The sequence below is a fragment of the Panthera pardus genome, unplaced genomic scaffold (genome assembly GCF_024362965.1).
Source record: "Panthera pardus isolate Hobbes unplaced genomic scaffold, ASM2436296v1 HiC_scaffold_17, whole genome shotgun sequence".
NCBI lineage: Eukaryota > Metazoa > Chordata > Mammalia > Carnivora > Felidae > Panthera > Panthera pardus.
Genome location: NW_026526732.1, coordinates 128,601,566 through 128,628,831, shown reverse-complemented (window position 1 = coordinate 128,628,831; position 27,266 = coordinate 128,601,566). Strand labels below are relative to the sequence as shown.

At 45.2% G+C, this 27,266-nt stretch overlaps 1 protein-coding gene, 1 long non-coding RNA gene, 1 other non-coding gene and 1 pseudogene across 4 annotated transcripts; 2 read left to right on the top strand and 2 right to left on the bottom strand.

The window, feature by feature from the left end:
• Positions 1 to 679: 679 nt before the first annotated feature.
• NRN1 (neuritin 1) lies at positions 680 to 9,673 on the bottom strand. Of its 2 annotated transcripts, none has more exons than XM_019419831.2 (3): positions 9,395 to 9,673; positions 5,135 to 5,279; positions 680 to 1,873 (listed from the first exon to the last, which is right to left on the bottom strand). In XM_019419831.2, the coding sequence occupies exons 1-3, from the start codon at positions 9,447 to 9,449 to the stop codon at positions 1,645 to 1,647; spliced, it is 429 nt and encodes a 142-aa protein (XP_019275376.1). In that variant the 5' UTR covers positions 9,450 to 9,673; the 3' UTR covers positions 680 to 1,644. The 2 variants fall into 2 exon arrangements, with proteins under 2 accessions (XP_019275376.1, XP_019275378.1); XM_019419833.2 differs by lacking the exon at positions 9,395 to 9,673 and adding an exon at positions 5,465 to 5,564.
• Positions 5,277 to 5,881, top strand: LOC109249437 (uncharacterized). Its single transcript, XR_002072563.2, has 2 exons — positions 5,277 to 5,403; positions 5,648 to 5,881. It is a non-coding gene; the product is annotated as an uncharacterized LOC109249437 (long non-coding RNA).
• A 4,155-nt stretch (positions 9,674 to 13,828) lies between the features above and the next one.
• Positions 13,829 to 13,991, top strand: LOC128777927 (U1 spliceosomal RNA). Its single transcript, XR_008423229.1, has one exon. It is a non-coding gene; the product is annotated as a U1 spliceosomal RNA (small nuclear RNA).
• Positions 13,992 to 24,764: 10,773 nt separating this feature from the next.
• On the bottom strand, positions 24,765 to 25,196 carry LOC109249409 (39S ribosomal protein L42, mitochondrial-like; annotated as a pseudogene).
• Between the last annotated feature and the right edge of the window lie 2,070 nt (positions 25,197 to 27,266).

Sequence of the window (27,266 nt, the reverse complement as noted above, 5' to 3'; positions counted from 1 at the left end):
TCTGTCGCTCCCCCCCGCCCCCCCCCCCCCCCCCAGCCTGCTCCAGTTTCCGAGGCCTTGGACCCCGGTCTCCTCTGCTCGTGTTTACTCTCGAATGTTTACTTCTCCGTAAGGCCATGCGGGGCCTATAAATAGGAGAGGTGGAAGCAGCTCGCCTGCCGGATCAATAGGGCCCCGTCTCCTCGCCATTTCAGCTGAGCTGTCTTATTAATTATGAAAGGATTCACCTGCTCCCTGCCAGGGACCACAGCCTCTAGGCCCCTCTGCTGGAGCCCTTAATGGCGGTTCGTTCAAGCTGCCTCAGGCCACCGCAGAGGAAAAGGCGAATCGTGGTTAGGGCTCGGCCTGCCGGGATGGTGGTTAGGGCTCCGACCCGCCTGGGGCGGGGTCTGCGTGTGTCCTCTCTCGCGCAAGCCCAGTTCCCCCTAAACCTCACCTAGAAAACATCTCTGCTTTTCACTTATCAAAAATACAACTGCCTCCTTCTCTTCTTTCAGTAAACAGAATTTCGGAAAAGTGACAAAGTGACCTAGTTGAGGAGGGTCTGCCTGAAGGTGGTAGGTTACCAACTGGCTTGTGAACAGGTGCATTTATCATCTGGCATCCCGTGTCCCTACAGGGAATCCCGAGAACTGGACCAAGAAAGCAGGCCTGGGGCAGGAAACAAACGACACCCCCGTTTCAAACAATAACTTTTATTTTATACTTCTCTATACTTTGTAGCAAATCTTTTTTTTTTTTGCTGAATTTAATTTATAATAAACTTTTTAAATTACATCTCTCTCTTTTTTTTTTTAAAATCAAGGCTCTTTTATGTCAAAATCTTTTTTAACTATATTTTAGATTAACATTTAACATCCCCCCCTGTGATCTATACCGTTTGATATTCAGGTATTACCGTATGTGTAACAGCTAAAACGAGAGGGAAAATAAAGGCAGTGGACTTGGAAAGATGCATCAACAACACCAGGTAAAGCTTAACCTCTCAGTGACTTTAGCAACGATTCTTCTGGCAGCCTTTACCTATACCCCCGAGATTTCCTCAATCCTTTCCCTCTCTCCCTCCTATCCTTAAAACACAAAGTCAACGATCTGTCCTTTCACTTTCCTCGAGGAGAAATGTGCAGTGGAAATGATCAAAACAAGATACTGTGGAAGAAAGACGTGAGCGTGAGTTATTCACCATATGCCTTCCTCGCGGACATCTCTCTTGAATTCATTCCCCTGGCCTTCTCCTCTCCTCTCTTTGCTATTAGGAGGAGCCCATCATTTGTCATGTATTAACATGATTAATATAGTAGGTGGCCCAGGGCCGTTCCTGAGATTCTTGTGCCAAAAAAATAAAAATTAAAAAAGAAATGGGGTGGTTTTGCCGTTTTCCTTATTTTTGTGTGAAGACGGACTAAAGCTGAGGTCCGGTTTTGGCTGTGCTTGCTTGCTCACTGATTGGTAACATTTGGCAAATAAAACACAAGAAATCGAACGAAATCAAAAGGAGAATCGGAATTTCCCACAATCCTATATGAGTGTTTTCAGCATCACAGAGAATCACAACGTCCCCAAAGAACGAATGGATCTTCCTCTCGATTTCCGGGAGCATGGAGTGAGTGTGGGTGGGCGCGCGGGGGGGAGCCGGCCCCGCGCTCAGAAGGAAAGCCAAGTCGCTAAAGCTGCCGAGAGAGACACCAGAAGCACTGGGAGCGCCGGGAGCAGGGACCCCGCCGCCCCGTTGCCGCTGCCGCAGAGTTCGAATAAGCTGCCTTGGATGTTGAGGTTTTTGGATTCTTTTCTCAGTTTATCCCACATATCTTTCGCCCCTTCCTGGCAATCCGTAAGGGCTGTGACCGTGCAGCTGTGGAAATCCTCCCAGTATCTGGCGAGGAACAGAACAAAACGGAAGAAGCAGGTTGACTTTGGGCTCGGGGGAGGACCCGGGCCTGCGCCCCTGTGCCCCTGCGCCTCCCGGGTCGCGGCCTCGCAAACCTCCCGGGGACGCCCTCCCCCCCCGTCCCCCACGCCACCTCTTCTCCACCATCCCGGCGCCTGAGTTGGGCCAGGCGGGCCCTCGTCAGACCTCGGCCCACCCAGGAAGCCGCCGTCCAAGGACAGAGGCCGCCCCCTTCGGCGTCTGGTTTCCCTTTCCCGCTCCCTGGCAGGGACCCGGCAGCCGGGAGCCGGGCCGCACCGGCTGCGCCGCGCTGGCACCTCGGTCTGCTCAAACAGATTGCTCGTCCTCCTCGGGGAAAGCTAGGAAAACAGTGCTAAGCCTTGCAAGCTGCCGCCCATTAATGCCTCTTAGCTTGCAAGATGGGTTACTTGCTCTGAACACGGCCCTCCCCTCTTGGCTTCTCACTTTCTCCTCCCCCTCGTCCCTTCTGTGTCCCTCCTCCCCCCACTCGCTGCGGTACTCTCTCGCCTTCGCCCGCACTCTCCCTCCTCCCTTCCTTTTGTTTCCCGTTCTCCGATTTTCCCATCCTTTCTTCTTCCCTTCTTTGTCTTCCTCCTTTTCCCTCCCCTCGGTTTTCCTCTGTTCAGTTCCTCACTTCCTCTTTCTCCGCCTCTTCCCCTTCCTCTTCGGCCCTCCGTGGCCCCTGGCCTTGCTCTCCACAGTCCCCCGGCTCTGATTCGGTCCGGAGACGCCTGCCTGCCTCTCCCCTCCCGGGGTCGGTGAGTGTCAGTGCCCAAGGGCCAGCTCCGTAGCCACCTTCTGCTTTCGCAAATCCCGGAGCGCCCGGCCTGGGCGCTCTGTCCCTCCTCTTCTCCCCCTCCGCAGTCTTTCATAGGCTTGGAACCCCACGAAGCCCCCTTCCCACGGTCTGCCGGTGTAGTCACAGCCCCCCAGGCCGGGACTCCGGTGCCGCCGCGGTGCCCACCGCTGCCAGCCTTCTTGGGACCCCGCTCCCTGTCCTCGCTCCCCGCCTCTTCCCGGAGCCCCGCGCCTTCTTCCTCAGCCGCTTCCTCCTCCTCGGCTGAGCTCCTAGCCCCGCCCCCACAACCTTCAACCAACCTGTCCTTTTTTATTGTCCCCCTTTCTTCTGAAAACCCAAAATAGATCCCTAGACTAAATATAATTCCAACCCGTGATCGATTCCTGGGGCGCTGTCTCCTTTCGGTGCTCGGTCGATCTGTGCGTCTCGGTAACTCCGGGCTGGCTCCCACTTAGCCCGGGCCTTTAGTGCCAGGTCACTAGCGACTGCCCTCCACGCAATTTGGTTGTATTTTCTCCTATCTCTCCCTTCTGCTCGCTAGCCTGGACTGTAAGTACATTGAAGGCAAGCACCATGTTTGATTTATCCGTGTTTCCACTCCCACCCCATCCCCTGGCTAATAGAAAAGATATAAATGCTTGTTGGATTGCCTTGAGCTCTGGCTGTTTTGTAATGACCTTTATGAGTCTCTAATTTATGAGGACCGCGGATCCTGAACCTCAGGGCTTCCAGGTGCCTCAATTCATAATAAATAGCAAGATTTAGAGAAACTAAGAGGAGCAGGGACAGCTCTCTGCTGTAATTGCGCGTCCCAAAGGATATCTAAATCTCTCCTTTTTTATGCATGCCCAGATAAGGACAGGACCCTCTTGGAAGAAGACTATGGTGGAAAGTGGCTGATGTCCACATGCAACTGAGAGGGGGTGGGCTTCAGCAGAGTGTTGAGCAACCAGTGCCACTAAAGAAGTGAGCCCAGACCGCAGCAGGGGTCCCCCTCACTTCGATTCTCTGGGACCAAGCCCTGCTAAAAAATTAAAATAACTTGGAATAACCAAATTCTGGCAAATAATGGAATATTGGGGAGCTGATCTATATTTAACCTTTCATCCAGCTTTATAGATATACTCTTACCTATCATCAGACATTCGGGATTAAAGTAGGTGGGCATGCAACCCAGATCCCGCCTTTTGTCCTTTTCTGGTAGGAAAGTACCAGCCACCGAACTGCTGTGACTGTTGGAGGACACCAGGGTATTTAGGAAAGTGTGTGGCAAAATTGACCCCCATTTAAGTGCTCATAATTTAAACAAATAAACACCCCCCTCCCCAGGAATTAGAGAGAGGACAAGGACTTCACAGTATAAAAAAGGTGGTGCAGAAAATGGTTTCTCCAACCTACAGGTAACACGGAACACCTCTTGTCTTGGCATTTTTTGGAAGGGTCATTAATGGGCAAGGGGTGGGAGTTACAGCTCTTTCTGAAAAATAAAGTAAAGTAAGTGTGTGTGTGTGTGTGTGTGTGTGTGTGTGTGTGTGTGTGTGTTGCAGAGGATGGAGGTACTTCAAGGTCTGCAGCAGCTAAAATGTTGCTGGTCTACCACAGCCGGGCTCTCTACTGGTTACTTCCTTTGCCAGTGGGACCTGTACTTTCCAGTCAAGCTCTGGGAAAAGTCACCCACCCTACCTGACTGTGAACTGGTTCCTAGCCCTTAGCTGCCCTGGCCTGGGGATACCGAGCAGATGCAGAGAGGAGGGGGTGGAGCAAGGAGGGTGGCTATCCTACACCTCTAATCTGCCACAGACTCGGCAGATATGGTCACTGGGTGCCCAGGACTTACTTTCTTTGGGCAAAATCATTGGCCCAAAACAAAATATCCCTTCAGTCTCTCTCTTAGAAAGAGGAAGAGGGACCCACGCTCCCTTGCCTACATCTCAATGTTCTTGCTGTGTATTGGAAGGGGGTTTCATCAGGGGAAATGGACCAAACAGGAGAGTGACTTTTCCTTTATGAAAACCTAGTATTTCCTAAAAAGCTCCTCAAACCAGAACCAAACGTTTTTCGGAGAGTACCCAGCAGTCCACTCATGCAGGCAGAAAAAAGAACGATGAAGACTGCCTCAAAGTAGAGCGAGGAACAGCTAGCAGCTCTCCAGGCCCCTCCGGGTTCCAGTGCGCTGAGTGCGCGCGCCTCTGTGGGTGCCGGTGGAGCTGCGCAGGGCTGGGATTGGCCCCCGCGTGGGAGGATCATCCTCTGCCCATCTCAGGCCACAGGGTCCCCTTGGGTAGTGCAGATCCTGGCCAAGGTCCGAGGGCTAGCCCGCACGGATTAGCGCTGGCGGGGAATTCAGAGCTCAGGCGGGTAGGCCCTCTCCGACCTCAGCAGCGCCCCCCAGAATGGAAACCTAGCATGCCAAAGAGAACACTTACGTGCACACGGTCTTGATGTTCGTCTTGTCGTCCAGGCCCTGCGGGTAGTTGGCCATGCTGTCGCCCAGCTTGAGCAAACAGTCCGAAAAGCCCTTAAAGACCGCATCGCACTTGCCCGCTGCTCTCACGGCCTGCACCAGGTACGCTGCGGGGAGGAGGGGACACCGGTCAGCAGCGCCGCGACCCTGCCCTACGGCCCCGCGGCCCACCAGCCCCGTCGAGCCGCCGCGTCCACTAGCTCCCAGCCTCGCGGGACGCCTGTGTTAAAGGTGAATGAAAGATGTGGCCCAAGAATGACTGACCCGCCCCCAACTAGTGTCCGGTGCCTACGGTCGGGTGGGTGAGCGTGTGCGGGAGGGGTAGTTGAGTCCATTCCTTTCCTGCAGCTCCCTCCAGCATCTCACTCTGCATCTATCTTTTTCTGTTTCCCTCGCCCCCTCTTCTCACCTCCCCCGTCTCTTTTATTTCTCCCTTTCTCCTCACTCCCTCCTTCGTTTCCCAACACTTCCCCAGCAAGTCCGTCCTGGCTCTCGAAGTGCAATCTTGCATTTCTGAGGTGACAGAGGGGGTCACGACAGCAGAGTGCGGGGGAGAGGAAGAGGTGGGCGAGGCGGCAACGCGTGGGGCCCCGCCGCTGAACCCCAGGCCACGACGTGCGAGAAAGCCTCGGGCCGGCGCGCGGTGCTTGGTGGGTTCTCAGCAAACACTGCTGAATGAATAAATTAATAAAGTCTCTGGAACCCGGCAGCAGCCACCGAGGTGGATTGTTTCATTATAAAACAGATTGCCTACCGTGGAGTTTGTGTTCCGAGGGAGATCCTCGCAGGCACCCTCCCCACCCCACTGAGAGGGAGCAGCCTCGGTGTCCGGAGACAGGGCGGGGGTGACGAGTGGTCGGGGCAGTCAGGACCCAGCAGAGTCACGGCTGTGTTTGCGCGGGTGACCCCGGGTTATCTCCGCGAAGGCCAAATCCGTGAGCCTCTGGTTGTGGCTGAGCTCCCCACACACCCGGAAAAACCGGCCACCACTCCCGCCCGCAGCGGGTGGGACCTTTTCTCTCCAGGCCCCAACTCTGAGGGGCACAGGTGGCAGTCGCCTGGGGCTCTGGGCCTCTAGCTCCCGGTTCCCTCCGGAGGGGCGGGAGCCGGGATAGCGGCTGGGACCGTGGGAGGAGGGGAGCGGGGAGGTAACCCAAGAGGCACCTAAGTCCTCGCTCCTGGCTTCGGGGCGGTCAAACCCCAAGGCGCCGGACTGCCGCTGCGAAGGCCATTTCTGTCCACCCCAAGGCCAACAAATGGCTAAACGTTCGATGGCTCTTGGCCAAAAGCACGCCGGGGGCCAGGAGGGGCGCCAGTAGCGTTGATCCGCGCTGTTGGGGCTGGGGGAGCAGAGGGAAGGGGCGAATCTTAGAATCGAAATCGGCCTCCAGTACCCACGACCCTGAGCGCTCGCCCCCTTCCTGGGCAGTGTTTTGACCGCCACCGCTTGCGTAGGAATGTGTCCGGAGAGGATTTTATACCTCACTGCCCCCACCACCCTCAGCCGCTGGTCCCCGAGAGCTGGGCCAGACGCAGACCAGAGGAAGGTGACCGAACCTGCAGCAGCCTCCGAGAGTGCCCCGTTTGCAAATTGCAGCAGGAAGAGCGAGGCGGGCCTTGCGCTTTCTAATCCGGAACGGGAAGCGCCGGGGAAGGGAAGGGACTAAGGTTAACTTCGACCTCCGCTCGGGCAGAGACGTAAACCTTCATAAATCTCCTTCCCCCCACCTCCGAGAAATATTAAAAGGCCTTGCGACTGCAATATTTAATATAACACGGAGAGAGAATAAACGAATCTTTGTTCTGCTAGAATGCGGTCACAATGAAATGAACCCTACGCGTCCTCTTCTATAATGCATGCCACAAATGCTGCTTTGCAGCGTCGAAACGGAATAAAATCCAGTTCATCCTCCCCTCCCCCACCCAGCTCCCGTCTCTCCTTACCCTTTACCTCCACCCCCAAAACTCAGCGGCGAAAAAGTAGCCCCTAAGATGTACAGACAATATTTTAAAGGGGAATTGGGGCTCGCCTGGGGCGGGAAGCGCTCCTGTCACGTTATCTTTGCGGGCGCTGTGGAAGAGAAGACCCTCCCTCCACACCGCGCATGTGTGAGTGTGTGCGTGTGTAAAATAAGAAGTCGTGAAATTTTTTTTTTTTTTTCAACTATGACTGCTTCGTCTCTAGTTCGCTGTGGGAGGACCGGGGCTTGCGCGCGGGACGCGTTTTGAGGCTTATGCATCTGAGCAGGTCATAGCCCGCGCGACCCTCGCTGTCCTTCCTGAACCCCGCTTCAGCGAGGCTCCGGAGGGCGACCCGGGCTCCTTCCCTGTCCTCTCCGATGTCCATGTCCTGTGCCTTTCCTATCCGTTCATTCATTCGTTCGACCTCTCATTCATTTCAAACTTCCTCCCGCGTGTCTTCATTTGTGCTCACCACCCTCTCCATCTCCCCGTCCCTTCCCAACCCCCACTTTTGTTGCCAAATGTCAATGACTTGGGATAGCTCCCAGCCATGAATTAAAGATCGAGGCTCTGGTGCGGGAAAGGGCAGACATTCGGGAACAAACATGCTCAATTTCAAATCCACAGCCAACAAATGGTCATTTTCCGGCCGAGGTTAATGTGTTCCAAGAGTATCCCGCAAGCACAAACGCTCTCTCTCTTTTTTTCTTTAACCCCTCCAAAGTAAGGTTATATCCCTCCAGGAAAACAACCCCAAACCTGCTCCCATGAAAATCCCTGTATCAAAAATAACCGCTGTCTCCTGCTCTCTAAAAATTTGCAGGCTAATTGCTAAATGTCACATTCACTTATTTCCAACATTTAAGGCATTTGCTGCAATTAGCATTTTTAATATTTATTTAATCTCTTTGCACTAATGTCAAAGATTCAAAAGAACCAGATTCAAAATATCAAGTCATTTCTTAAAGGAAAACGCCAACATCCTGCACATAGTCTAAAATCCCTGTAATGTTCATGCAACAAAATACACAAAATCATGTCAAATGCATAAAAACCCACTGCAGAGAATCCATTTTTAATATACAGATAACTCCAAACCCTGTTTCTTCCACATTTCTCACGAAGAAAAATGTACATTTTCTGTTGCCCCATTCCCTAAAGCACCCTCCCACCCAAATACTGCAAGGGTTTGTCTGTAAAGAATGCTACAGCCTGAAATGGTAGGAGGCAACAATTCCCTCAGTCTCCAGAAAACCCGTTTGAAGAGTTTCTATTTTTTCTCTTGTCCATTCTATTAATAATCTACTTCACTTTCACTTTTAGGTCAGGTTAATTAATGCTCCGACCTGCATCGAAGAAGTGGGTTTTCTAGTGCTGGCTTCCATCACGTCTTCCTCATTCTGGATGGAAAACGCGAACTTTTAAAAGCCCCAAACAGTATAACTACGACTCAACATTCCTTAACATAAAATGGGAACTAAATAAATCCGTAATAATTACCCCCAAACAAACAAAAATAAGAATCCCCCCATATGGCATATTGCAAACACTTCTTAACCCTTTCCTAGATATAAAATACAGATGCCTATGTGGAAAGGAACAGGCAAATATTCATAGAATATTATACCCACGTATATTTGGCTGAATTCAACCTCCTTAATGATAAGCCTATTAAAATATATGCTCTGGGGTTCCCTATCGTTCTCAATTTGCTCTCCAGCCGGGTCTGCGGTGCCCGGTGCAAACGCTGCAGCTAGGATATGGGGGGTAGGGGGGCGGGAGAATGACAAAGTTCTAAATGCAGCAGTCTGAGCCCCGAAATATCTTTGCTTTCTGCACATAAACTTTCCATTCTAGCTGCCTAGCCATCTTGTTCCTGCATTCACCTTTCGACCCTTCAAAATAATACCTTGCAGCATCGCAGGGGCCAATGCATTGCCCCAGAGCGCCTGAAACCTGCTTTAACCCGAGAAAGGGAAGCAAAAATGGACGTGCGCTTTGGGGGAAAAAAAGGGGGGAAACCCCCTTCTGAAAACGGCCAGCTGCATACATATCCTGGCGAACGTTTGGAGTGTCTGTCTCTCTCTCTCTCTCAAGAAAAACCAACCCGGGACGCCCGAGTCCCTAGGAGCCGCTGCCCCCACCCTTGGGGTTTGCCGGCTTCTCCGCACCCCCGGGCAGCCAGTAGGTCCCCTCGGCGCCTCGGGCCGGCCGGCTACCGCCTGCCGACAGCCGCAAGCCTGGCCGGGCGGCCACTTACCTATTTGCACCGCGAGGATCAGTGAAATATATCTGCCGTTCAACTTAAGTCCCATCCTACGTTTAGTCAAACCATTTGCGACCGCAGACCTTTAAATAGTTAGTTTAGAGAACGCGGGGGAAAGCTGAAAAATAGGCATTGCCAACAAGTTCCAAGAGCGACGGAGACTTTATGCACGGGGAAGGCAGAGGGAGGAGAGAAAGAGAGGGAGCGAGGAAGAGAGAGAGAGAGAGAGAAAGAGAGAGAGAGGCTGAGAGAGAGAGGGGGAAGAGCTGGGAATGGTTCACTCCATTAGGAGGGGGCGGAGGAAGTACAGCCTCACGCCCACGAGCAGGCCTGACGTGGGGGATGACACGGAATGATTTTTTTTTTTTTTCAAATAAAGACACCTTGGTAGAGATCGCCATTTATAGTCATCAGAAACTGGAATTAATCAGATATCTCCAATTAATGTACAATCCAAACGAATTCTCGCCTCCTGGGGGTGACCACTTGTCCGTCCCCGCAGCCACCCCCGCCTCCTCGCGGTTCCTGGGGCCCCCCCAACCCCGCCCCCTCCCGGCGCGGAACAGGGGCTCCCTCTCCCCTCCCTGCCTGGAGCCGGGGAGTCCTGGCGCGCCCACTCGATTGTTTCAACTTGTTCCCCCTCCTCCATCAGCACAACTGAGAATCCAGCCCCCTATCCCTACGTTGTAGTGGGGTTTAAACGAGCGAGAACGGGAAAGGGAAAACAGCTAAAGCAGCTCTATTAATTTGACATTCCCCCCCCCTCCCCCCCCCCTCCCGCTCAGCCTCCTGTCCCCTGCACTTGCCTACTCTCTTTCTCTCCAACCCAGCAGCTGAGCTCTGCGCGCAGCCTAGGGCGCGTGAGCACACACTCACGCACACACACGCGCACGCCAACGAGCCGAGCGCCCCCTTGCCCGCCTGCTCACACCGCACGGGAGCGCGCGCACACACCCAGGCCCTGGGGGTTTAGTCTGCACACGTGGGGCCCCTGAAATCTCCACCAAGTGCCCTCGGTGAATCTCATCACTTCGGACGCCCCGGCCGGAGAGAGATGGGTTCACGAGACACAGCGACACCTGTTTTGGGGGACAGGAGAGCACGGAGAAACGAGCCTCTGCAAAGATGATTTTCTGATACTAGAGATTTTGCTAACTCAGTTTAGTTTCAAACTAAGAGCTTTAGGAAATTTCCTAGGCCATCGATAGTATGTGGGGTTCTTTCTGATCCTGATGCGCCTCTTGGGGTTATTTGTTGGGCCACACACACACGTACACACACGCACACACGTACATCACGTACGCACACGCACTCCCGCATCCATATACACCTGCACTGTCTTTTGATGCTCGGGCACAAATCCTGTGTAGACGCAGCGTACTCTGCAACGAAGTGCTTCTGCAGCTGCGTCTGTGCTCAGTGCAAGGTGCTAACGACGACAGCTTGAGTTAAGAATGAAAAATAAACAGGGCTGTTTCCTTTCTAAAGGCCGTTAAGCTTTGGTTTCTTTCCCTTCTGCACGAAAAGATGACTAAATCCCAGTTTTTTAAATCAAAAGCTAAAGAAGGCATCGGCCAACTTTAAGTCCCCTAAGAAAGAACCCTCCCCCCCCCCACACACACAAAAAGAAAACGCCCCCTGAAATCTTCCAAAATTACACGAGAAAATATCAAGATATTAAATAAGCAGTAGAAATGCAAACGGATTAAGGAGATATCAAATCGAATTTACTTCCTTCAGGCAGCGTGCCATCTGCGCTCCCATCTCCTGGTCCCCACACTCAGCCATTTGGAGAAGCAGAGTCAGAAAAAGGGGCAAAAAAGGAGGGGTGGGACATGCTGTGGAGAGTGAGGGGCTGAAGGGGAGCGCGGGGGTACTGGCTGCAGCACTTTGTGACGTGGTGCCTCTGCACAGGGCGGCCGCGTCCCCGCGTCCCGCGGGAGCCGCAGACTCAAAGGTGTGGGCACGGGCCCCGGCCCCGGGGGCGGAGCCACGTAGCTCCACCCGGTGACGTCACCAGACCGGTGGGTGGGGTGGCCGGGGGCCCGCCTTTCCAGCGTCCAGGGGCTCTTTGGCAGCCCCGGTGTTTCCTTTCCTGGTGCTCAGAGGCTCCTGGAAGGGCCGAAAGCGTAGGCGGGCAGAAGGCGGGGCGGGGGCCGGTGGCGAGAGGGGGGTGTCCCTCGGACCCGCCCCCGACGCCCTCCAATGGCAGGGCGGGAGGTTGGTCCGAGGGGCGGGGCCTCGGGGGAGTGGCAGCAGGCCCCGCCCACAGCTCCGCCCCGCCCCTCGGGGTCCCGCGCTTTGCCTGCCCAGTCGTCTGCTCTCCCGCCAGCCATGAGCGGTGGCGCCGGTGTCTCTCTTAGACTTTTGCAGAGACGCAGCTGGGGGCGATTTAAGATTTTTGCCCTTAACGTCCTTGCCTTCCTCCTGCTACCCACCCATTCCGGGTCTTCCAAAACGTCGTTTTCTGAGGATGCCCTGGGATTTCCCCCATCCCAGCCTGGGGCTTTGGGGGTTGGGAGGAGGCAGCGCTAAAGGGCTGAATGAAGCAGAATGAAGCGGGGTGCGGGAGAGCTGCAGCCCGCCGACCCGCGCGCGTGCGCACAGCCGCCCGCGCTGGGGCTCTGGGGCCGGCTCTCGGTGGTCTCTACCCCGCTGTGCGGCGCGGCGCTACCCCCGAGCCTCCGCTGGCCTTCCCCTCTCCGCTTTCCTCCCCTCGCGTCCTGGCCTCCCTCGCCCGCGTGGGTTGCTTTGAAAGTGAGGAAATGAGAGAGCAGAGTTAGTACTACAAAAGGTTGAAAGCAGATGCTAACGGTGTTTTTTGTTTGGGTTTTTAAGCGCTTTTAAAATTGCAGGTCGTTTTGCAGTTAGGACTCCGTGCAGGTTCCGTGGTTGCCAATGCAAGCTAACTGTTTGGGAACCTTGGAGGGCAATATCAGTAGTTGAAGGCGACATGGGACAACATTTCTTCCTTTCTTTCTTTAATCCGATCAGTCCACCCCACATCGTATTAGAGGTGAAGGAGCAGCGAAGGAAAGCGGGGAAACCCAGGCCTTGTGTTGTGGGTATTGGCATGACCCCAACTGGTCCCTACGCTTCTCTAGGTGTCAGTTTTCCTGATCTGAAAAACGGACATAGGACGCGATCTCCAAGATGGTTTCGCCTTTGACTTTTGTGAACCGGAGATTTTCTCCCAACCGTTGATGGGGTTGGGAGTGGGGATGTGCACGCAAAGAACAAAGTCCATGCAAGTGTGCTTGCTGTAGGCCAGCTTCTGGCAAAGGGCATGTTTCCATTAGATAAGCAATTTTGTTTAAAGCTAAAGAAACAAATACGGTGAAGGATAGGGGAAAAAAGCCATTGGTGCTGTTTGGGTCTGCATATCACATTGAGCCAAAGGTACCCCTGAAAGTAGGTCTGCATAATTAAGACAAAAATATGCAAAACTTTTTATCCCTAAAACTGCCAGAAAGAGACCATGTCTAATTTTAAGCCTGGTTGGCATCGACTTCCTCCCTCAGTTCAAGTTTGCTGCCGCCCCAGCCTCAGCAAGTGGGCATGCATATGTTCCACACACACACACACACACACACACACACACACACACACACACACACACACAGGAGTGCCTGGTGTGGGCCAGACCTGCGTTCTGTTTTTCCACATTGGCAACAGGGCAAAGCACTGAGCCAGTCCATCCCCCAACTCTCCACCAATCCAACATAAGTGGACTTTCCAGAAGCTGCCATTTCAAAAAACATCCCTTGGAAATTATCTGCAAGAGCAGTTGTCAGGGCCACTAGAAAATTCTACCTCTTTTTGGTCAGAAAGAATGCTTTGCTATATTAAAATGGATTGGTCTAGCAATACCTCTCTCTCATAAATGTAGTCTGTCATTTTTTATAACTTTGTTAAAAAGAAAACCGCAGCCCCAAGGTGGAATTACTAACCCCCAGGACAGCAAACCAAGACTTAATTGCAATTTTAACCTCTCTAGGAATGGAATTTTAAAGCAAATCAATCTGGAATTTTCTGGTCAGCAACAATTAGGTAATCTATCACTTGGACCCTCTCCATCCTTCCCTGCACTACACCACCAAAGGCAGAGGAGATAATCTGTGTGATAAAGCCCCTGCCCTTCTCCCCCAAAGGGAAGGGGAATTTGCCAGAAACAATCCTTTCTTTTCTTTTGCTAATAACTTCTTGTCCCACTCTCCCTCTAAAATCCTTCAATTTTATACAACTCCTCAGAGCTTCTCTAAACTAGCTAGATGGGATGCTACTTGATTCATGAATTGCTTAATAAAGCCAATTAGATCTTCAAATGTACTCAGTTGAATTTTGTTTTTTAACATCTTCAACTGAAACCTTTGATCAAAATATGAATGTAAAGTATGATAGCTCTTTTCTTTAAAATGAGAGCAACTAATACTTATCTGACCAGAGAGATAGCATGATCATGAAGGTGGTTTTCCCATGGCAAGGCTATCCATTGCACTCTGGATGTGCTGACCCCTGCGACTTCCCCAAATGTGGGAAACTCGACTGCATAATTTGTGGTAGTGGGGGACTGTGTTTGTGCTTTCCCCTGGGGGAAAAAAAGAGAGAAAATGAGAACTATACCATGTTTAAGTAATCGTATAAATTAGGAGGGGAATGATTTTTTTGTAGAGCTATGTAGGTAGGGGTTCCAATAAAAATCCGTTTCGGATCTCTCTTGGTATCTGGTACTTGGTAAGATGATTTTTCACTCTTTTTCTTTAAGTTTATTTATTTATTTTGAGAGAGAGAGAGAGAGAGGAGAGAACACCAGTAGGGGATGGGCAGAGAGAGAATCACAAGCAGGCCCTATGAGCCCAATATAGGGTTCCATCCCACTAACTGAGATCATGACCTGAGCCAAGATCAAGAGTTGGTCACTTAACTGACTGAGCCACCCAGGCACCCAGATATTTCACTCTGTAAGCACTGCTTCAAAATTAGTTTAAATTTCTGGGCTTTACAAATATGGTGACTGAAAAATTATTTATGCAGAAATTTGAATTCTGGGACCAAATACTGTGTTTGAAATACATCAATGTGATTAGCTTTCTATTTAAAACTAATATTTCGGGGCGCCTGGGTGGCGCAGTCGGTTAAGCGTCCGACTTCAGCCAGGTCACGATCTCGCGGTCTGTGAGTTCGAGCCCCGCGTCAGGCTCTGGGCTGATGGCTCGGAGCCTGGAGCCTGTTTCCAATTCTGTGTGTCTCCCTCTCTCTCTGCCCCTCCCCCGTTCATGCTCTGTCTCTCTCTGTCCCAAAAATAAATAAAAAACGTTGAAAAAAAAAAAACAACAACTAATATTTCAATAAAAATTAACATTGTTATGGAATATATACACAGAACAATGCACACAAACCAAAGATGCCCAGGACATTGATTTATCACATAGTGGTTCCCACTCACATTGAAATAGTCAGGACAGACATGCCAACTAAATGCAACCTTTTTTTTGAGATAAGATCCTAAACCAAAAAGGCCAGAGAATTATTAGACAGTTAGCAAAATTTCATTGTGGTCTGTGAATTAGACATTAGTTTGTACCATTGTGGATTACTTAATTGTAGAGTTGCATGCTGATTATAGAGAAGGATGTCCTTGGTTTTTGTTTGGTTGGTTGTTGGTTTTGGGGTTTTTTCTTGAGTAAGGAGAGCATACACTGGAGTATTGAGGGGTAATGAGACATTATAGCTACAGCTTGTTTTCAAAAGCCTCAGAAAAGTAATGGCAACCATGGAGATAAATAAATAGCAATGGAGCAAACACAGTAAAATGTTAATAACTGGGGAATCTTTGGCTGAAGGGTTACTGGAGTTCTTGGACTGTTCTCTCAATTTTTCTTTAAGTCTGCAATTATTTCAAAATAATTATTTACAAAAAAATCTATTCCAGGTGAATTGAGGACTTAAATGTTGAAAATAAAGCCTTAATATAGTAAGTGAAATATATAGACATTTTTAAACCTTAAATAAGCATAAAAAGCATGAACTGGAAAAGATTGATAAATTTGAGCATAATAAATGAAAAACTTCTTTTCATAAAGTAACATCTTAAGTAAAATAAAAGAATAAATTATAAACTGTCACAAAACATGAGTATCAAGAACTAAAGAACTCAAACCAAATTTTTAAAAGTGTGTTATGTACACGTACACACACACACACACATATACAATCCCTAAAATAAAAAAAATGGGCAAAATACGTGAAGAGGTGTTTCATAGATGAGAAAGCATATGTGATTTATTCCAGGAATGCAAGCAAACTGGTTTAACATTTAAAAGTCTCAGTGTCTCCATGTCTTTCCAGTCCTGAGGGTTTTAAAGATTACAGGTTGATCTCACTGTGGTCAGTCTCATGTTTCTGATGACCACACCCACACCATACAATCACCATAGTACTGCTTCAGAAACAAGTTGTATTCTCCTCAATGCATCTCATTAGGAGTAACACACATTGACCCATTCTATCACAGTTGATGTTAATCTGGGTTACCTGGTTGTGTTGGTGTCTGCCAGGTTTCTCTTCCTGAAATTCACCATTTCCATGTCTTCCTTTGTAAGTGATTAGTATTTTGTAGGGAAGTATTCTGAGACTAGGATGATTCCTAGTCCTCATCATACTTCCACACGACAGTCTTAGTATCCATTAGCCCTCCTGCCTAAATCATGCACCTCTAGGGTGGTTGGCAAATAGTGATTCTCTTTCTCATTTCTTCTAAATTTATTTGGCATTCTACTGTAAAAAAGAGCTTTCTTTTTTCCTCTTTCTTTCTTTCTTTCTTTCTTTCTTTCTTTCTTTCTTTCTTTCCTTGTTCTTTCCTTCCTTCCCTCCTTCCTTCCTTCCTTTAAATCAGTGTGCACTGATGGATCCCTATTTTTTTCAATGTGCTGTAATCCCTTCTTATTTTAATGCCCAAATTGTTCCCTATTTAGCCGGTGGGAGGCATTTCAAGCTGAGTTTTGTGTCTTTTCAGTGTATCCTAAAGATATATTGAGAATTCTTACGTTCTGCCACAAAAAGGTATTCTGGGCTCGTCATGTCCTGACCTAGCCCTGGACTCAGTCATTTTTCCACAAGCTCTGCTTTTTTAAAAAAAAATTTAAAACAAGATCTAGGCCTTGGTAGTGCTTGTTGTTGCTAGAGTGTGGTTGCTTCTAAGTTCCTCTGAGAAGATAGAAGTAAGGAATATGTGTGTGTACTTCTAGGTACACATACATACCACACACACACATTTCTATTTCTATATCTGTATAGTCTGTACAAACATATTCTATGACTATGATATAGAACTATGAATTTATATTGATACTTCCAATATCAGTCCAATACCCTTTCAATATGCAACTGAACTAATGTGAATTCATTCCCTGGTGAGCTACAGATAGACTACCCCAGGTGGGATTGTCACACAAAGGAAACTGTATTTATAATAAGTAGGAGATCCCAGGGAATAACTTCCAAAGTCATGACTCCCCAGATGGGGTGGCCTGAGTAGGTTTCTTGTATTTAGGTCTAGGATACATATTCAGCAAAGGGAGTTCTGTCATCACATGTAGAGGTGGGCATAAGGTCATGCATGTGTACTTAGGAAACATGCTTATACATGCATTGTATGTTATGTTAATGAGGTTTGACATCCTTAGGTGGAGATCTTAACATTATAATGAGGTATAACTGTCTAACACTCTGTGGTCCATCTGTGCAGGCCTGAGACGGTGGCCAAGCTCAAAGTGGTTTAGGCCACCTGGAACTCATCCTGTTGTCTTCCTCTAAAAGATAAGGTTAGCATTCCTATGAAGAAGGGAGGGTTGGGGGTGGGTGGGTGTTGCTGGTGAATTTTAATCTCATTCATCCAGTGGGGTGCTGTTTCACATTATGTGTAAACTGAGAATCTGGACTCGCATTATCCTCAGCATGTTATTTTGTTGCTCAATTTACTCAATTGTTCGGTCTAACCAATCTTTAACCACACTGGCTGTCTCCTCCCTCCGCCTGCTCCCATTTCCCCATGCCCTCCGTGGTTCCCCACTGTTCTTCACTGCCCCACGTTCTCAGCAGCAAGCCCTGACAGCGCATGCGCCAGCCCCCCTTGCTTCCTCAGGCGCATGGGTCCATGCGTTCATCCTCTGGGCTACCTGCCTGCACCAACTTGTGGCTCCTCAGGTCTGTCTATTGTCCCGTGTTCTCCACCAACGTGTAATTTCTCCATGCTGGGAAGGAAAGCGAAAAGAAGATAGGCTGTCTTGATTTTATATGTGGCTTGAGGAAGGGATCTAATTTCATGTTTTTCTGTATTGTGAGTCATATTTGCCACCAGCTTCCCTTATTGACGAGCCCTTTCCTTCCCAGTGCTATTACAAATGGCCTGTGCACGTACCTGAGTTCCGCACAGGGAAGGATCTGGTTCTGCACTGTTTCATTGGTCCATATGTTTATTCCAAGGTCAGCACCACACTGTTTAATAACTATTCCTTCAGGATAAGTCCTGATATTGGATAGGCAAGCATTCCTGTCTGCCCTTCTTTTTCAGAAGTATCTTGGTTATTCATGGTCATTTTAGAGTATTTTATTAAATGGATACTCGTTTAGAGTTATTATTTCTCTTTGATGAATTGAATATTTTCATCATTATATAGCAATCCCCTCTGTATCTAACAGTCCTTTTGCTTAAAGTCTGTTTTATAGGATATCGATATAATTAGGCTGGATTTTTTTTTTTTTAAAGATATGTCTTGTTTTCTTCATGTTTTACTTTTAACCTTGGCATGTTCTTATGTTTTAGGTGTATCTCTCTCTCTCTCCCCCCATTTCTCTCTCTTTTCTAATTATGTTTTAACTTGAATTCCAGTTAGTTAACATATAGTGCTATTTAGTTTCAGGTGTACAGTATAGTGATTCAACACTTCCATACAATATCCGGTGCTCATTACAAGTGTCCTCTTTAATCACCATCACCTATTTCATCTCTGGCCACCTCCCCTCTGGTAATACAGATTTTTATTTATTTTTTAAAAAAATGTTTATTTATTTTTGAGAGAAAGAGAGAGAGAGAGGGAGGGGCAGAGAGAGAGGGATCCAAGGTGGCTGGACACTGACAGCAGAGAGCCCCATGCAGAGTTGGAGCTCATGAACTGTGAGATCATGACTTGTGCTGAAGTCGCTCGCTCAACAGACTGAGCCAGCCAGGCATCCCTAAAGAGATTTTTCTATCTTTATTTTTTAAATATGAAATTTATTGTCAAATTGGTTTCCATACAACACCAGTGCTCATCCCAGCAAGTGCCCTCCTCAATGCCCATCACCCACTCTCCCCTCCCTCCCACCCCCTATCAACCCTCAGTTTGTTCTCAGTTTTTAAGAGTCTCTTATGTTTTGGCTCCCTCCCTCTCTAACCTTTTTTTTTTCTTCCTTCCCCTCCATGGTCTTCTGTTCAGTTTCTCAAGATCCACATAAGAGTGAGAACATATGGTATCTTAAACAGATTTTTTTAAAGCCCGATTTGACAATATTTATCTTTTAACTGGTGTGTTTGATCCATTTATATTAATTGTAATTAGTGACATCTTCAGACTTGTTTCTACTATTTTTATATTTCAGTTTATCTCATTTTCAAGTTATATTTCTTTTTAATTATTTCTTTAATATTTTGAATTGACATAGATATGTTCTCCCAAATAAAGTAAGACATTAGTCTATTCTTTGATCCTTTGGTTTTCTCATACTCCTAACACTATTATATTGATACTATATAGGCTTTTACAAATTTAAAAAAAATTATTTTATTTTTGAGACAAAGAGAGACAGAGTGCGAGTGGGGGAAGGGCAGAGAGAGAGGGAGACACAGAATCCGAAACAGGCTCTAGGTTCCGAGCCATCAGCACAGAGCCTGACTCATCACTCAAACTCAAGAACCGTGAGATCATGACCTGAGCCGAAGTCGGACACTCAACCGACTGAGCCACCCAGGCCCCTAGGCTTTAAAAAAACATTTTATTTTTTAGATTCCTGAAAAGTTCCAAAAGTAGCACAGCAAGTTCTTTATTTTTATTTTTATTTTATTTTACTTTATTTTATTTTATTTTTATTTTTATTTTTGGGATAGTGCAAGTGGAGAGGCAGAGAACGGGGGGGTACAGAGGATCTGAAGCGGGTTCTGCACTGAGAGGCTGACAGCAGTGAGCCTGATGTGGGGCTAGCACTCTTGAACTGCGAGATCATGACCTGAGCCAAAGTCAGGTGCTCAACTGACTGAGCCACCCAGGCGCCCCTGTACAGAGAGTTCTCATATATCCTCACCCAGTTTCCCCTAAGGGTGACATCTTATATAACTGTAGCACATTATGAAAATCAAAATATTAATTGACATGATAAAAGTAGCTAAAGATCTTATTCAGATTTCACCAGTGTTTTTATAGGTACTCAGTTTTTATATGTATATAATCTATGACATTTTATCACATGTACAGATTTGTATACTACCACCACAATTTAGGTACAGTTGTTATGGCAAAGGAAGTAACTTGGGCTCCCCCGCTTTAAAACAAAAAAAAGTCAACCCCCCTGTCCTCTTCCCTAATCTTGGGCAATTACTTATCTGTTTTTCATTTCTATAATTTTCTTTTTTCCAGAATGTCATATAAAATGGATTGGTTTTTTTCATTCAGTTCAATCTCCCCTTCCTTTTTTTTTTTTTTTGAGAGAGACAGAGAGAGCAAGAGCAAGGCGCGGGGTGGAGGGGGAGAGGGGTAGAAAGAGAGAATCTTTTTTTTAATTTTTAGAAGTTTTTATTTATTTTTGAGAGAGAGAGAGAGAACACAAACAGGGGAGCAGAAGCAGAGAGAGAGAGGGAGACACAGAATCTGAAGCGGGCTCCAGGTTCTGAGTTGTCAGAACAGAGCCCGACTCAGGGCTTGAACTCACAAACTGTGAGATCATGACCTGAGCCAAAGTTGGATGTTTGACTGAAACACCCAGGTGCCCTAAGAGAGAGAATCTTAAGCAGGCTCCACGTTCAGCACAGAGCCTGATGTAGGGCTTGATCCCATGACTGTGGGATCATGACCTGAGCTGAAATCAAGGGTTGGATGCTAAACTGACTGAGCCACCCAGGCGTCTCAGTATAATCCTCTTAAGAGCCACCTAAGCTGTTGTACCAATAGCTCATTAAAAAGAAAAAAAAATTGCTGAATAGTATTCCATGCTATGGATGTACCAAAATTTGCTTAACTATTCACATATGGAAGGACATTTGGGTAGTTTCCAGTTTGGGGAACTTCATTACAAATAAAGTTGATATGAACATTTTTGTACAGATTTTCATGTAAGCATAAATTTTGATTTCTCTAGAATAACTGCCTAGGCATGTGATTACTAGATTGTATGGCAAGTCTGTGTCTGACTTTTAAAAAAATGGCCACACTGATTTCAAGTACTGTACTGCTGTACTATTTTACATCCTCAGTAGCATGTGTGAAAGATCCTGTTTCTTTGCATCCTTACCAACATTTGGTGTCATCGGTCCTTTTACTTTTAGCAGTTCTGATAGATGTGTAGTGATGTATCATCAGCTTTCCATTTGCATTCTCCTCATGTTTAGTGATGGTGAACATGTTTTCATTTGTTTCTTTGCCATGCCTATTTCTTATTTGATGAAGTGTCTGTTCAAGTCACTTTCTCATTTTCTCCTTGGATTGCTTGTTTTCCTGCTGTTAAGTTTAGAGATTTCTTTGCATATGAATTTCTTTGGATATGAGTCCTTTGTTAAATTTGTGATTTGCAAATATTTTTTTTCCACTTGGTGCCTTTTATTTTTATCCTCTGGACACCGTCATTTGTAAACAAAAGTTTTAAATTTCCATGAAATATAATTTATCTTTTTTTCTGTTTTTGCTTTTATGGATAATGGTTTTGGGATTATGTACAAGAACTATTCACTGAACCCTAGGTCACAAAGAATTTCTGTTATGCTCTTTCTAAGAATTTTACAGTTATACATTTAGATACTATATAGGCTTTAAAAATAGAATTTTGATTTTTGATTAAAATGGGTGCATTATTTTCTTTTACTTTAGTCTTAGCTTTTGTTTTGTTAGTTTTAAAATAGCACAATTAAGTAACCTTTAATTTACCTATGTTTTGAGCATTATTTGCATGATCTTTCCTCTATTTAAATTATTCATCCAAGACACTTTTAACTATGCATCTCAGTGATACCTTTTGATACTTTGTATATTTCAATGTTTTTTATTTATTTGAATGACAATGTGGCTTTTCCTTCAATACTTTAAAAATGTAACTCCATTGTCTGCTTGTATCCAGTATTGCTGTTGGAAAATCTAGTGTCTATCTACCTCCCATACATGAGGCTGTATTATGTTTATACTTTAAGAATTTTTTCTGGGGCGCCTGGGTGGTGCTAGTTGGTTAAGCGTCTGACTCTTGGTTTTAGCTCAGGTTATGCTCTCACAATTCGTGAGTTAGAGCCCCATGTTGGGCTCTGTGCCTACAGCATGGAGTCTGGAGCCTGCTTTGAGTTTTGTCCCCCCCCCTTCTCTGTCCCTCCCCCGTTTGCACTCTGTCTCTGTCTCTCTCTAAAATAAATAAACATTAATATTAAAAAAAAGAATTTTTTCTTTGACCTTGATATTCTCAAATTTCACTAAAATATGTCTAGTTGGACATTTTCCTCATTGCTCTTCTCTGGAACCCTTTTCAGTCCAAAGTCTTTCTTTCCTAGTTTTTTAGTTCCAGGAAATTTAACTTCATTTCCTTCTCTCCATTTAAACTATTTCTCTCTTTTTAGATCTCCAATTATCTGGATATTAGAGATTACTTTTAGATTTTAACTTACTAGCCTTGGGGATTTGGAGGTAGAAGGATGGAAAAATGAATATCCTTGGTTAGTTGGTCCCTGTTTATTTTTCTAGCTCCTCACTAGTATAGGGCTCTATACTGCCTTTACTTTGCTTCAGTGGACACCTGGACCAGAAGTCTGAGTCACAATGGGACAGAAGGAAGATATGTTTGTTCCTTCAGGGAGGGCAAGGGAAAAACAAGACTAGAATGCCAATAGTTTCTTTTTGATTTTATTCTTCCTCAGTCTTGTCAGGATTTCTGGTCCACTGGCCACAGCCACCACTTAATCATCAGGCGTTCAGAACAAACCCTGTCATCTCAAGGTTTCTCCAAGTTTTCTCTCTAATTTCCTCAGTGTTGACCTTGAAGCTGGGGGCCAACAGTCTTGCTTGTTCAGCATCTTCTCAGGACTGGGATAATCTGGTTGCCTTTTGAGTATTGATTTACAGCTGAACTACAACATAGTTAGAGACAATGCTGCATGATTTCAATCATTTTTTGAGAAATTGTGTGTGTGTGTGTGTGTGTGTGTGTGTGTGTATACAAAATAATGATTGGTTTCAGTGTTTTGTAAATGTCCATTAGGCCAAGTTTTCTGATTGTGTTCCTCAAATATTTTATATCCATAGTGACTTTTTATGTGTTCATTTTTTTTCATTTCCAAGAGAGATTTGTTGGAAATAGTGATGATTTTCAATTTGTCTATTTTTCCTTTTTTTTTAAAGTTTATTTATTGATTTTGAGAGAGAAGAAAGAGAGAGAGAGAAAGAGAGAGAGAGAGAGAGAGCACCAGCAGGGGAAGGGCAGAAAGAGAGGGAGAGAGAGAATCCCAAGCAGTCAGTGTGGAGCTGGATTTGGGGCTCCAACCCATAAACCATGAGATCATGACCTGAGTCAAAACCAAGAGTCTAATGCTAAACCGACTGAGCCACCCAGGCACCCCTTATTTTTCCTTTTAATTCAGTCGGCTTTTGCTTTGTAGAAGACTATGCTATTAGACACCTACAATAGGTATCTGATTTTTTAATATCTTCCTAGTAATTTGAACCTTTATTATTGTTAAGTTCCTATCTTTATTAAAAATTTTTTTTGCCTTAAAGCCTACTTTTCCTAGTATCAATATAGCATCTAACATTTTTTAGGAGAATATTTGCATGTGTATTTTTTTCTATTCTTTTACTTTCAAATTACCTGTATCCTTTTATTTTAGACTTCTCTTGTAAACAACACATCCTTTGAAAAAGTCCAGTCTGACAATCTTTGCCTTTGAATTGGAGCCTTAAGTTAATTTACAGTTAGTATAAGTACCAATATATTTGGGTTTAAATTTACCATCTCCTTATATATTTTCTATTTATCTCATCTCTGCCATGTCCCTTTTTAATCTCCTCTGTTGCCTTCTTTTGGATTGATTATGCTTCATTACTTCATCTCCTCCCTTTATTATCCTGGAAGTTATATACTATTTATTATGGTTCTAGATCCCCTAGAAATTACCAAATGTGTGTTAAATTTATCCAAGTCCCGTATAAATTATGCTGTTCTTTGAGAACACAAATATTTTTGAAACTTTAACTGAATTGCTGCTTATCTCAATTTACGTAGCATCATTTTTGTACATCTTAATTCTCTTTATGTTTAAAACTTAATAGGACATTATTATTGTTCTATACATCCAGAATTTATTCATATTTGTCTACATATTTATCCACATATTTACCATTTTCATTGTTCTTCATTCCTTCCTGGGATCATTTTTGGGATCAGATCCTCTGACCTTCCATCTGGGATCATTTTTGTTTAGTGCAAGTCTTCAAATGACAAATTATTTCAGATTTTGTTTGTCTGAAAGTGGCTTTATTTCACTTTTATTCTTTTTTTAATGTTTATTTTTGAGAGACAGAGAAAGAGAGACAGAGAACAAGCAGGCGAAGGATAGAGAGAGAGGGAGACACAGAATCTGAAGCAGGCTTGAGGCTCTGAGCTGTCAGCACAGAGCCAGATGTGGGGCTCAAACCCACAAACTGTCATGACTTGAGCTGAAGTCAGATGCTTAACAGACTGAGCCATTCAGGCACCCTTATTTCACTTTTATTCTTGAAGGATATTTTCCTCCAATATACAATTCTAGCTTGTCAGTTTATTTCCGAGTTTTATAAATACCTCATTACCTGCTGACTTGTTTCTGTTGAGAGTCATTATTCTTAACTGTTATTCTTTTGATCACCATTAGTATTTATTTTCTAGCTGTGTTAGCTACTTTTTTCTTTGTCTTTGTTTTTTGGATTTTCATCATGCGCTTTGGTTTGAATTTATTTATTTATTTATTTATTTATTTATTTATTTATTTATTTCTGAAAAAACATTTTATTATTGTCTTGCTACATAACAGTGAACATAACAGCATTTTGTCATATGGCAAATGAGATACAAGATAACATCCTTTCAATTCCTGAAAATCTCAATATCATCTGTCTTTTGGCGGATCCAGTTTCCTATGACTGAATCTATGATACAGACTATGAGGATACCGATGGTGCTAAGTAGTGAAGAACATTTCGCTAAGTTGTTCTATCATTGGTCCTTGCTCAAAGTGTTCATTTTTTTCTTCTAATATGGTTTTCAGCACTTGATCATGTGTTTCTTCATTATTATGCACAGGATCTGGCTGAGGGATAGGTTTTATAGGTTCATATGGAATGTCCACGGAAGGGTGGTATCATACTATTGTCCTGCCATCAGATGTCAAAGCAAGCTCTACTTTGCAATTATAGTCATCTGGAAGAGGAGAATATGTAGATTTATGACAAACACAATATAAATCTCTGTTTTGAATTGGAAATAACTGTTTCTAGATAGTTATAGTTGATATCACCCATTTTACTGATGCTAATGCCATGGTGAATCAAGATGCTTATCAAGTGGCATGAAAGAAGATGATTTGAAGAGAAACTGCTTTTCCAGGCCACCTGTTTTCATCCCTGATAGCCACTCACTGCAAGCCTGCCATCTTATGCATTTTTAAACTGTTCTGCTTGGGCTCCTTAAGACGTCTGTGTTTTAATGCCACTATCTCTTCAATTATTGCTTCTTTCCTAAGTATACATATATTGCCCTCCCACCCTTCCCCAAATGTTCTATGGGTTACTCTTTCATATTTCCATCCTTTTGTTTTACCATGTCTCATTTTATATATTTTCTTCTATTTTCCATTTCATAAATTCTATCTTTATCTGTATCTATATTGTTGTTAAACTAATCCAGTAAATTTTTAATTTTAACCATTATTCTTTTTAAAGTTTATTTATTTAGAGAAAGAGCACAAGTGGGGGAAAGGGAAGAGAGAGAGGGAGAGACAGAATCCCAAGCAGGCTCTGTGCTGTCAGCACAGAACCCAACTCGGGGCTTGATCCCGTGAACCACAAGATCATGACCTGAACCGAAATCAAGAGTCAGATGCTTAACCAAGTGACTCACCCTGGTACCCCATTGATCATTATTCTTAAAAACAATTGTAGAAGAATTTCTAGCAGGGTCTTCTTTTTAATAAACTTTTACTTTTATTTTATTTTTTTCCTTTTATAAATTTAAATTTTAGTTAACATATAGTGCAGTATTGGTTTCAGGGGTAGAATTCAGTGATTCATCACTTACATACAACATCCAGTGCTCATCACAAGTGCCCTCCTTAGTACCCATTACCCAACTAGCCCATCCCCCACTCTCTTCCCTCCATCAACCCTCAGTTTGTTCTCTATCATTAAAGGTCTTTTGTGGTTTGTTTCCTTCTCTTCTCTTTTTGTCCCGCTTCCCATATGTTCACCTGTTTTGTTTTTTAAATTCCACATGTGAGTGAAATCATATAGTATTTGTCTTTCTCTGATTGACTTATTTTGCTTAGCTCCATTCTCATCAAAGTTTTACTTTTAGAAATGTTTAGTTTTGAACAGATTTACAGAAAAAATTGTTCAGGCAGTACAGAGAATTACCATAGACCACACACCCACTTTCTCCTATTGTTAACATCTTACATAGATATGGTATATTTCTTATAATTATTAAAGGTCATATTTTATTCAGATTTCCTTTGTCTTTACCTCATGTTCTTTTGCTGTTCTAGAACCCCATTTAGGATACCACATTACGTTTAGTTGTTATAGCTCTTTGGATCATCATGGCTATGGCTGTTTCTCAAACTTTCTTTGTTTTTGATGACCATGACAGGTTTGAGGATTGATTACTGGTCAGGTGTTTTATATACTCTCCTTAAATTGAGATTTGTCTTATGTTTTCCTTATGACTAGTCTGTAGTTAAGAGGTTTTGAGAATAAGACCATGGAGGTAAAGTGCCATTCTTATCACTTACTATCAACATGTATGCAATGGACTGAATGTTGTGTCCCCCTCAAACTCATATGTCAAAGCCCTAACTCCCAATGTGATAGTATTTGGAGATGGGATTTTTGGGAAGTAATTAGGGTTAGATGAGATCAAGAGGGAAAGACCCTCATTATAGTATTAATGTCTTAATAAAGAGGCACCAGAGATTTTACTCTTTCTTTCTCCCCAACTGTGCACAAACACTTGGGGAGGAAGAATAAGTAAAATGAGCACTGAGTAAGAAAGTAGCTACCTACAAGGTAAGAGAAAAGACCTCAGAATGAAATATACCTTTCTGGAATCTTGACCTTGGACTTCCCAACATCCAGAACTTTGAGAAACAAATTTCGGTTGTTTAAGCCATTGGTCTATGGTATTTCATTATGGCAGCCTGAACTAAGATGATGACTTAATCACTGTCCATGTTAACCTTGATCATCTGGCAGAGGTAGTGTTTTTGAGGTTTCTCCACTATAAAATGACTCATTTTGTATCCTTTTCCCTTCATCCTCTTTGTCAAGAAGCCATTATACACAGCCCACACTTGAGGAGTGTGGATTATGCTCGACCTCTTTGACAGTATCTACAT

What these genes read in the sequence shown, in the direction of transcription:
- NRN1 (XM_019419831.2), bottom strand. Translation starts at nt 9,449, where the DNA reads ATGGGACTTAAGTTGAACGGCAGATATATTTCACTGATCCTCGCGGTG. An exon ending in GATCCTCGCGGTGCAAATAG is followed by an intron (nt 5,280 to 9,394) that starts GTAAGTGGCCGC and finishes TCCTCCCCGCAG; the next exon opens with CGTACCTGGTGCAGGCCGTG. An exon ending in AACATCAAGACCGTGTGCAC is followed by an intron (nt 1,874 to 5,134) that starts GTAAGTGTTCTC and finishes GTTCCTCGCCAG; the next exon opens with ATACTGGGAGGATTTCCACA.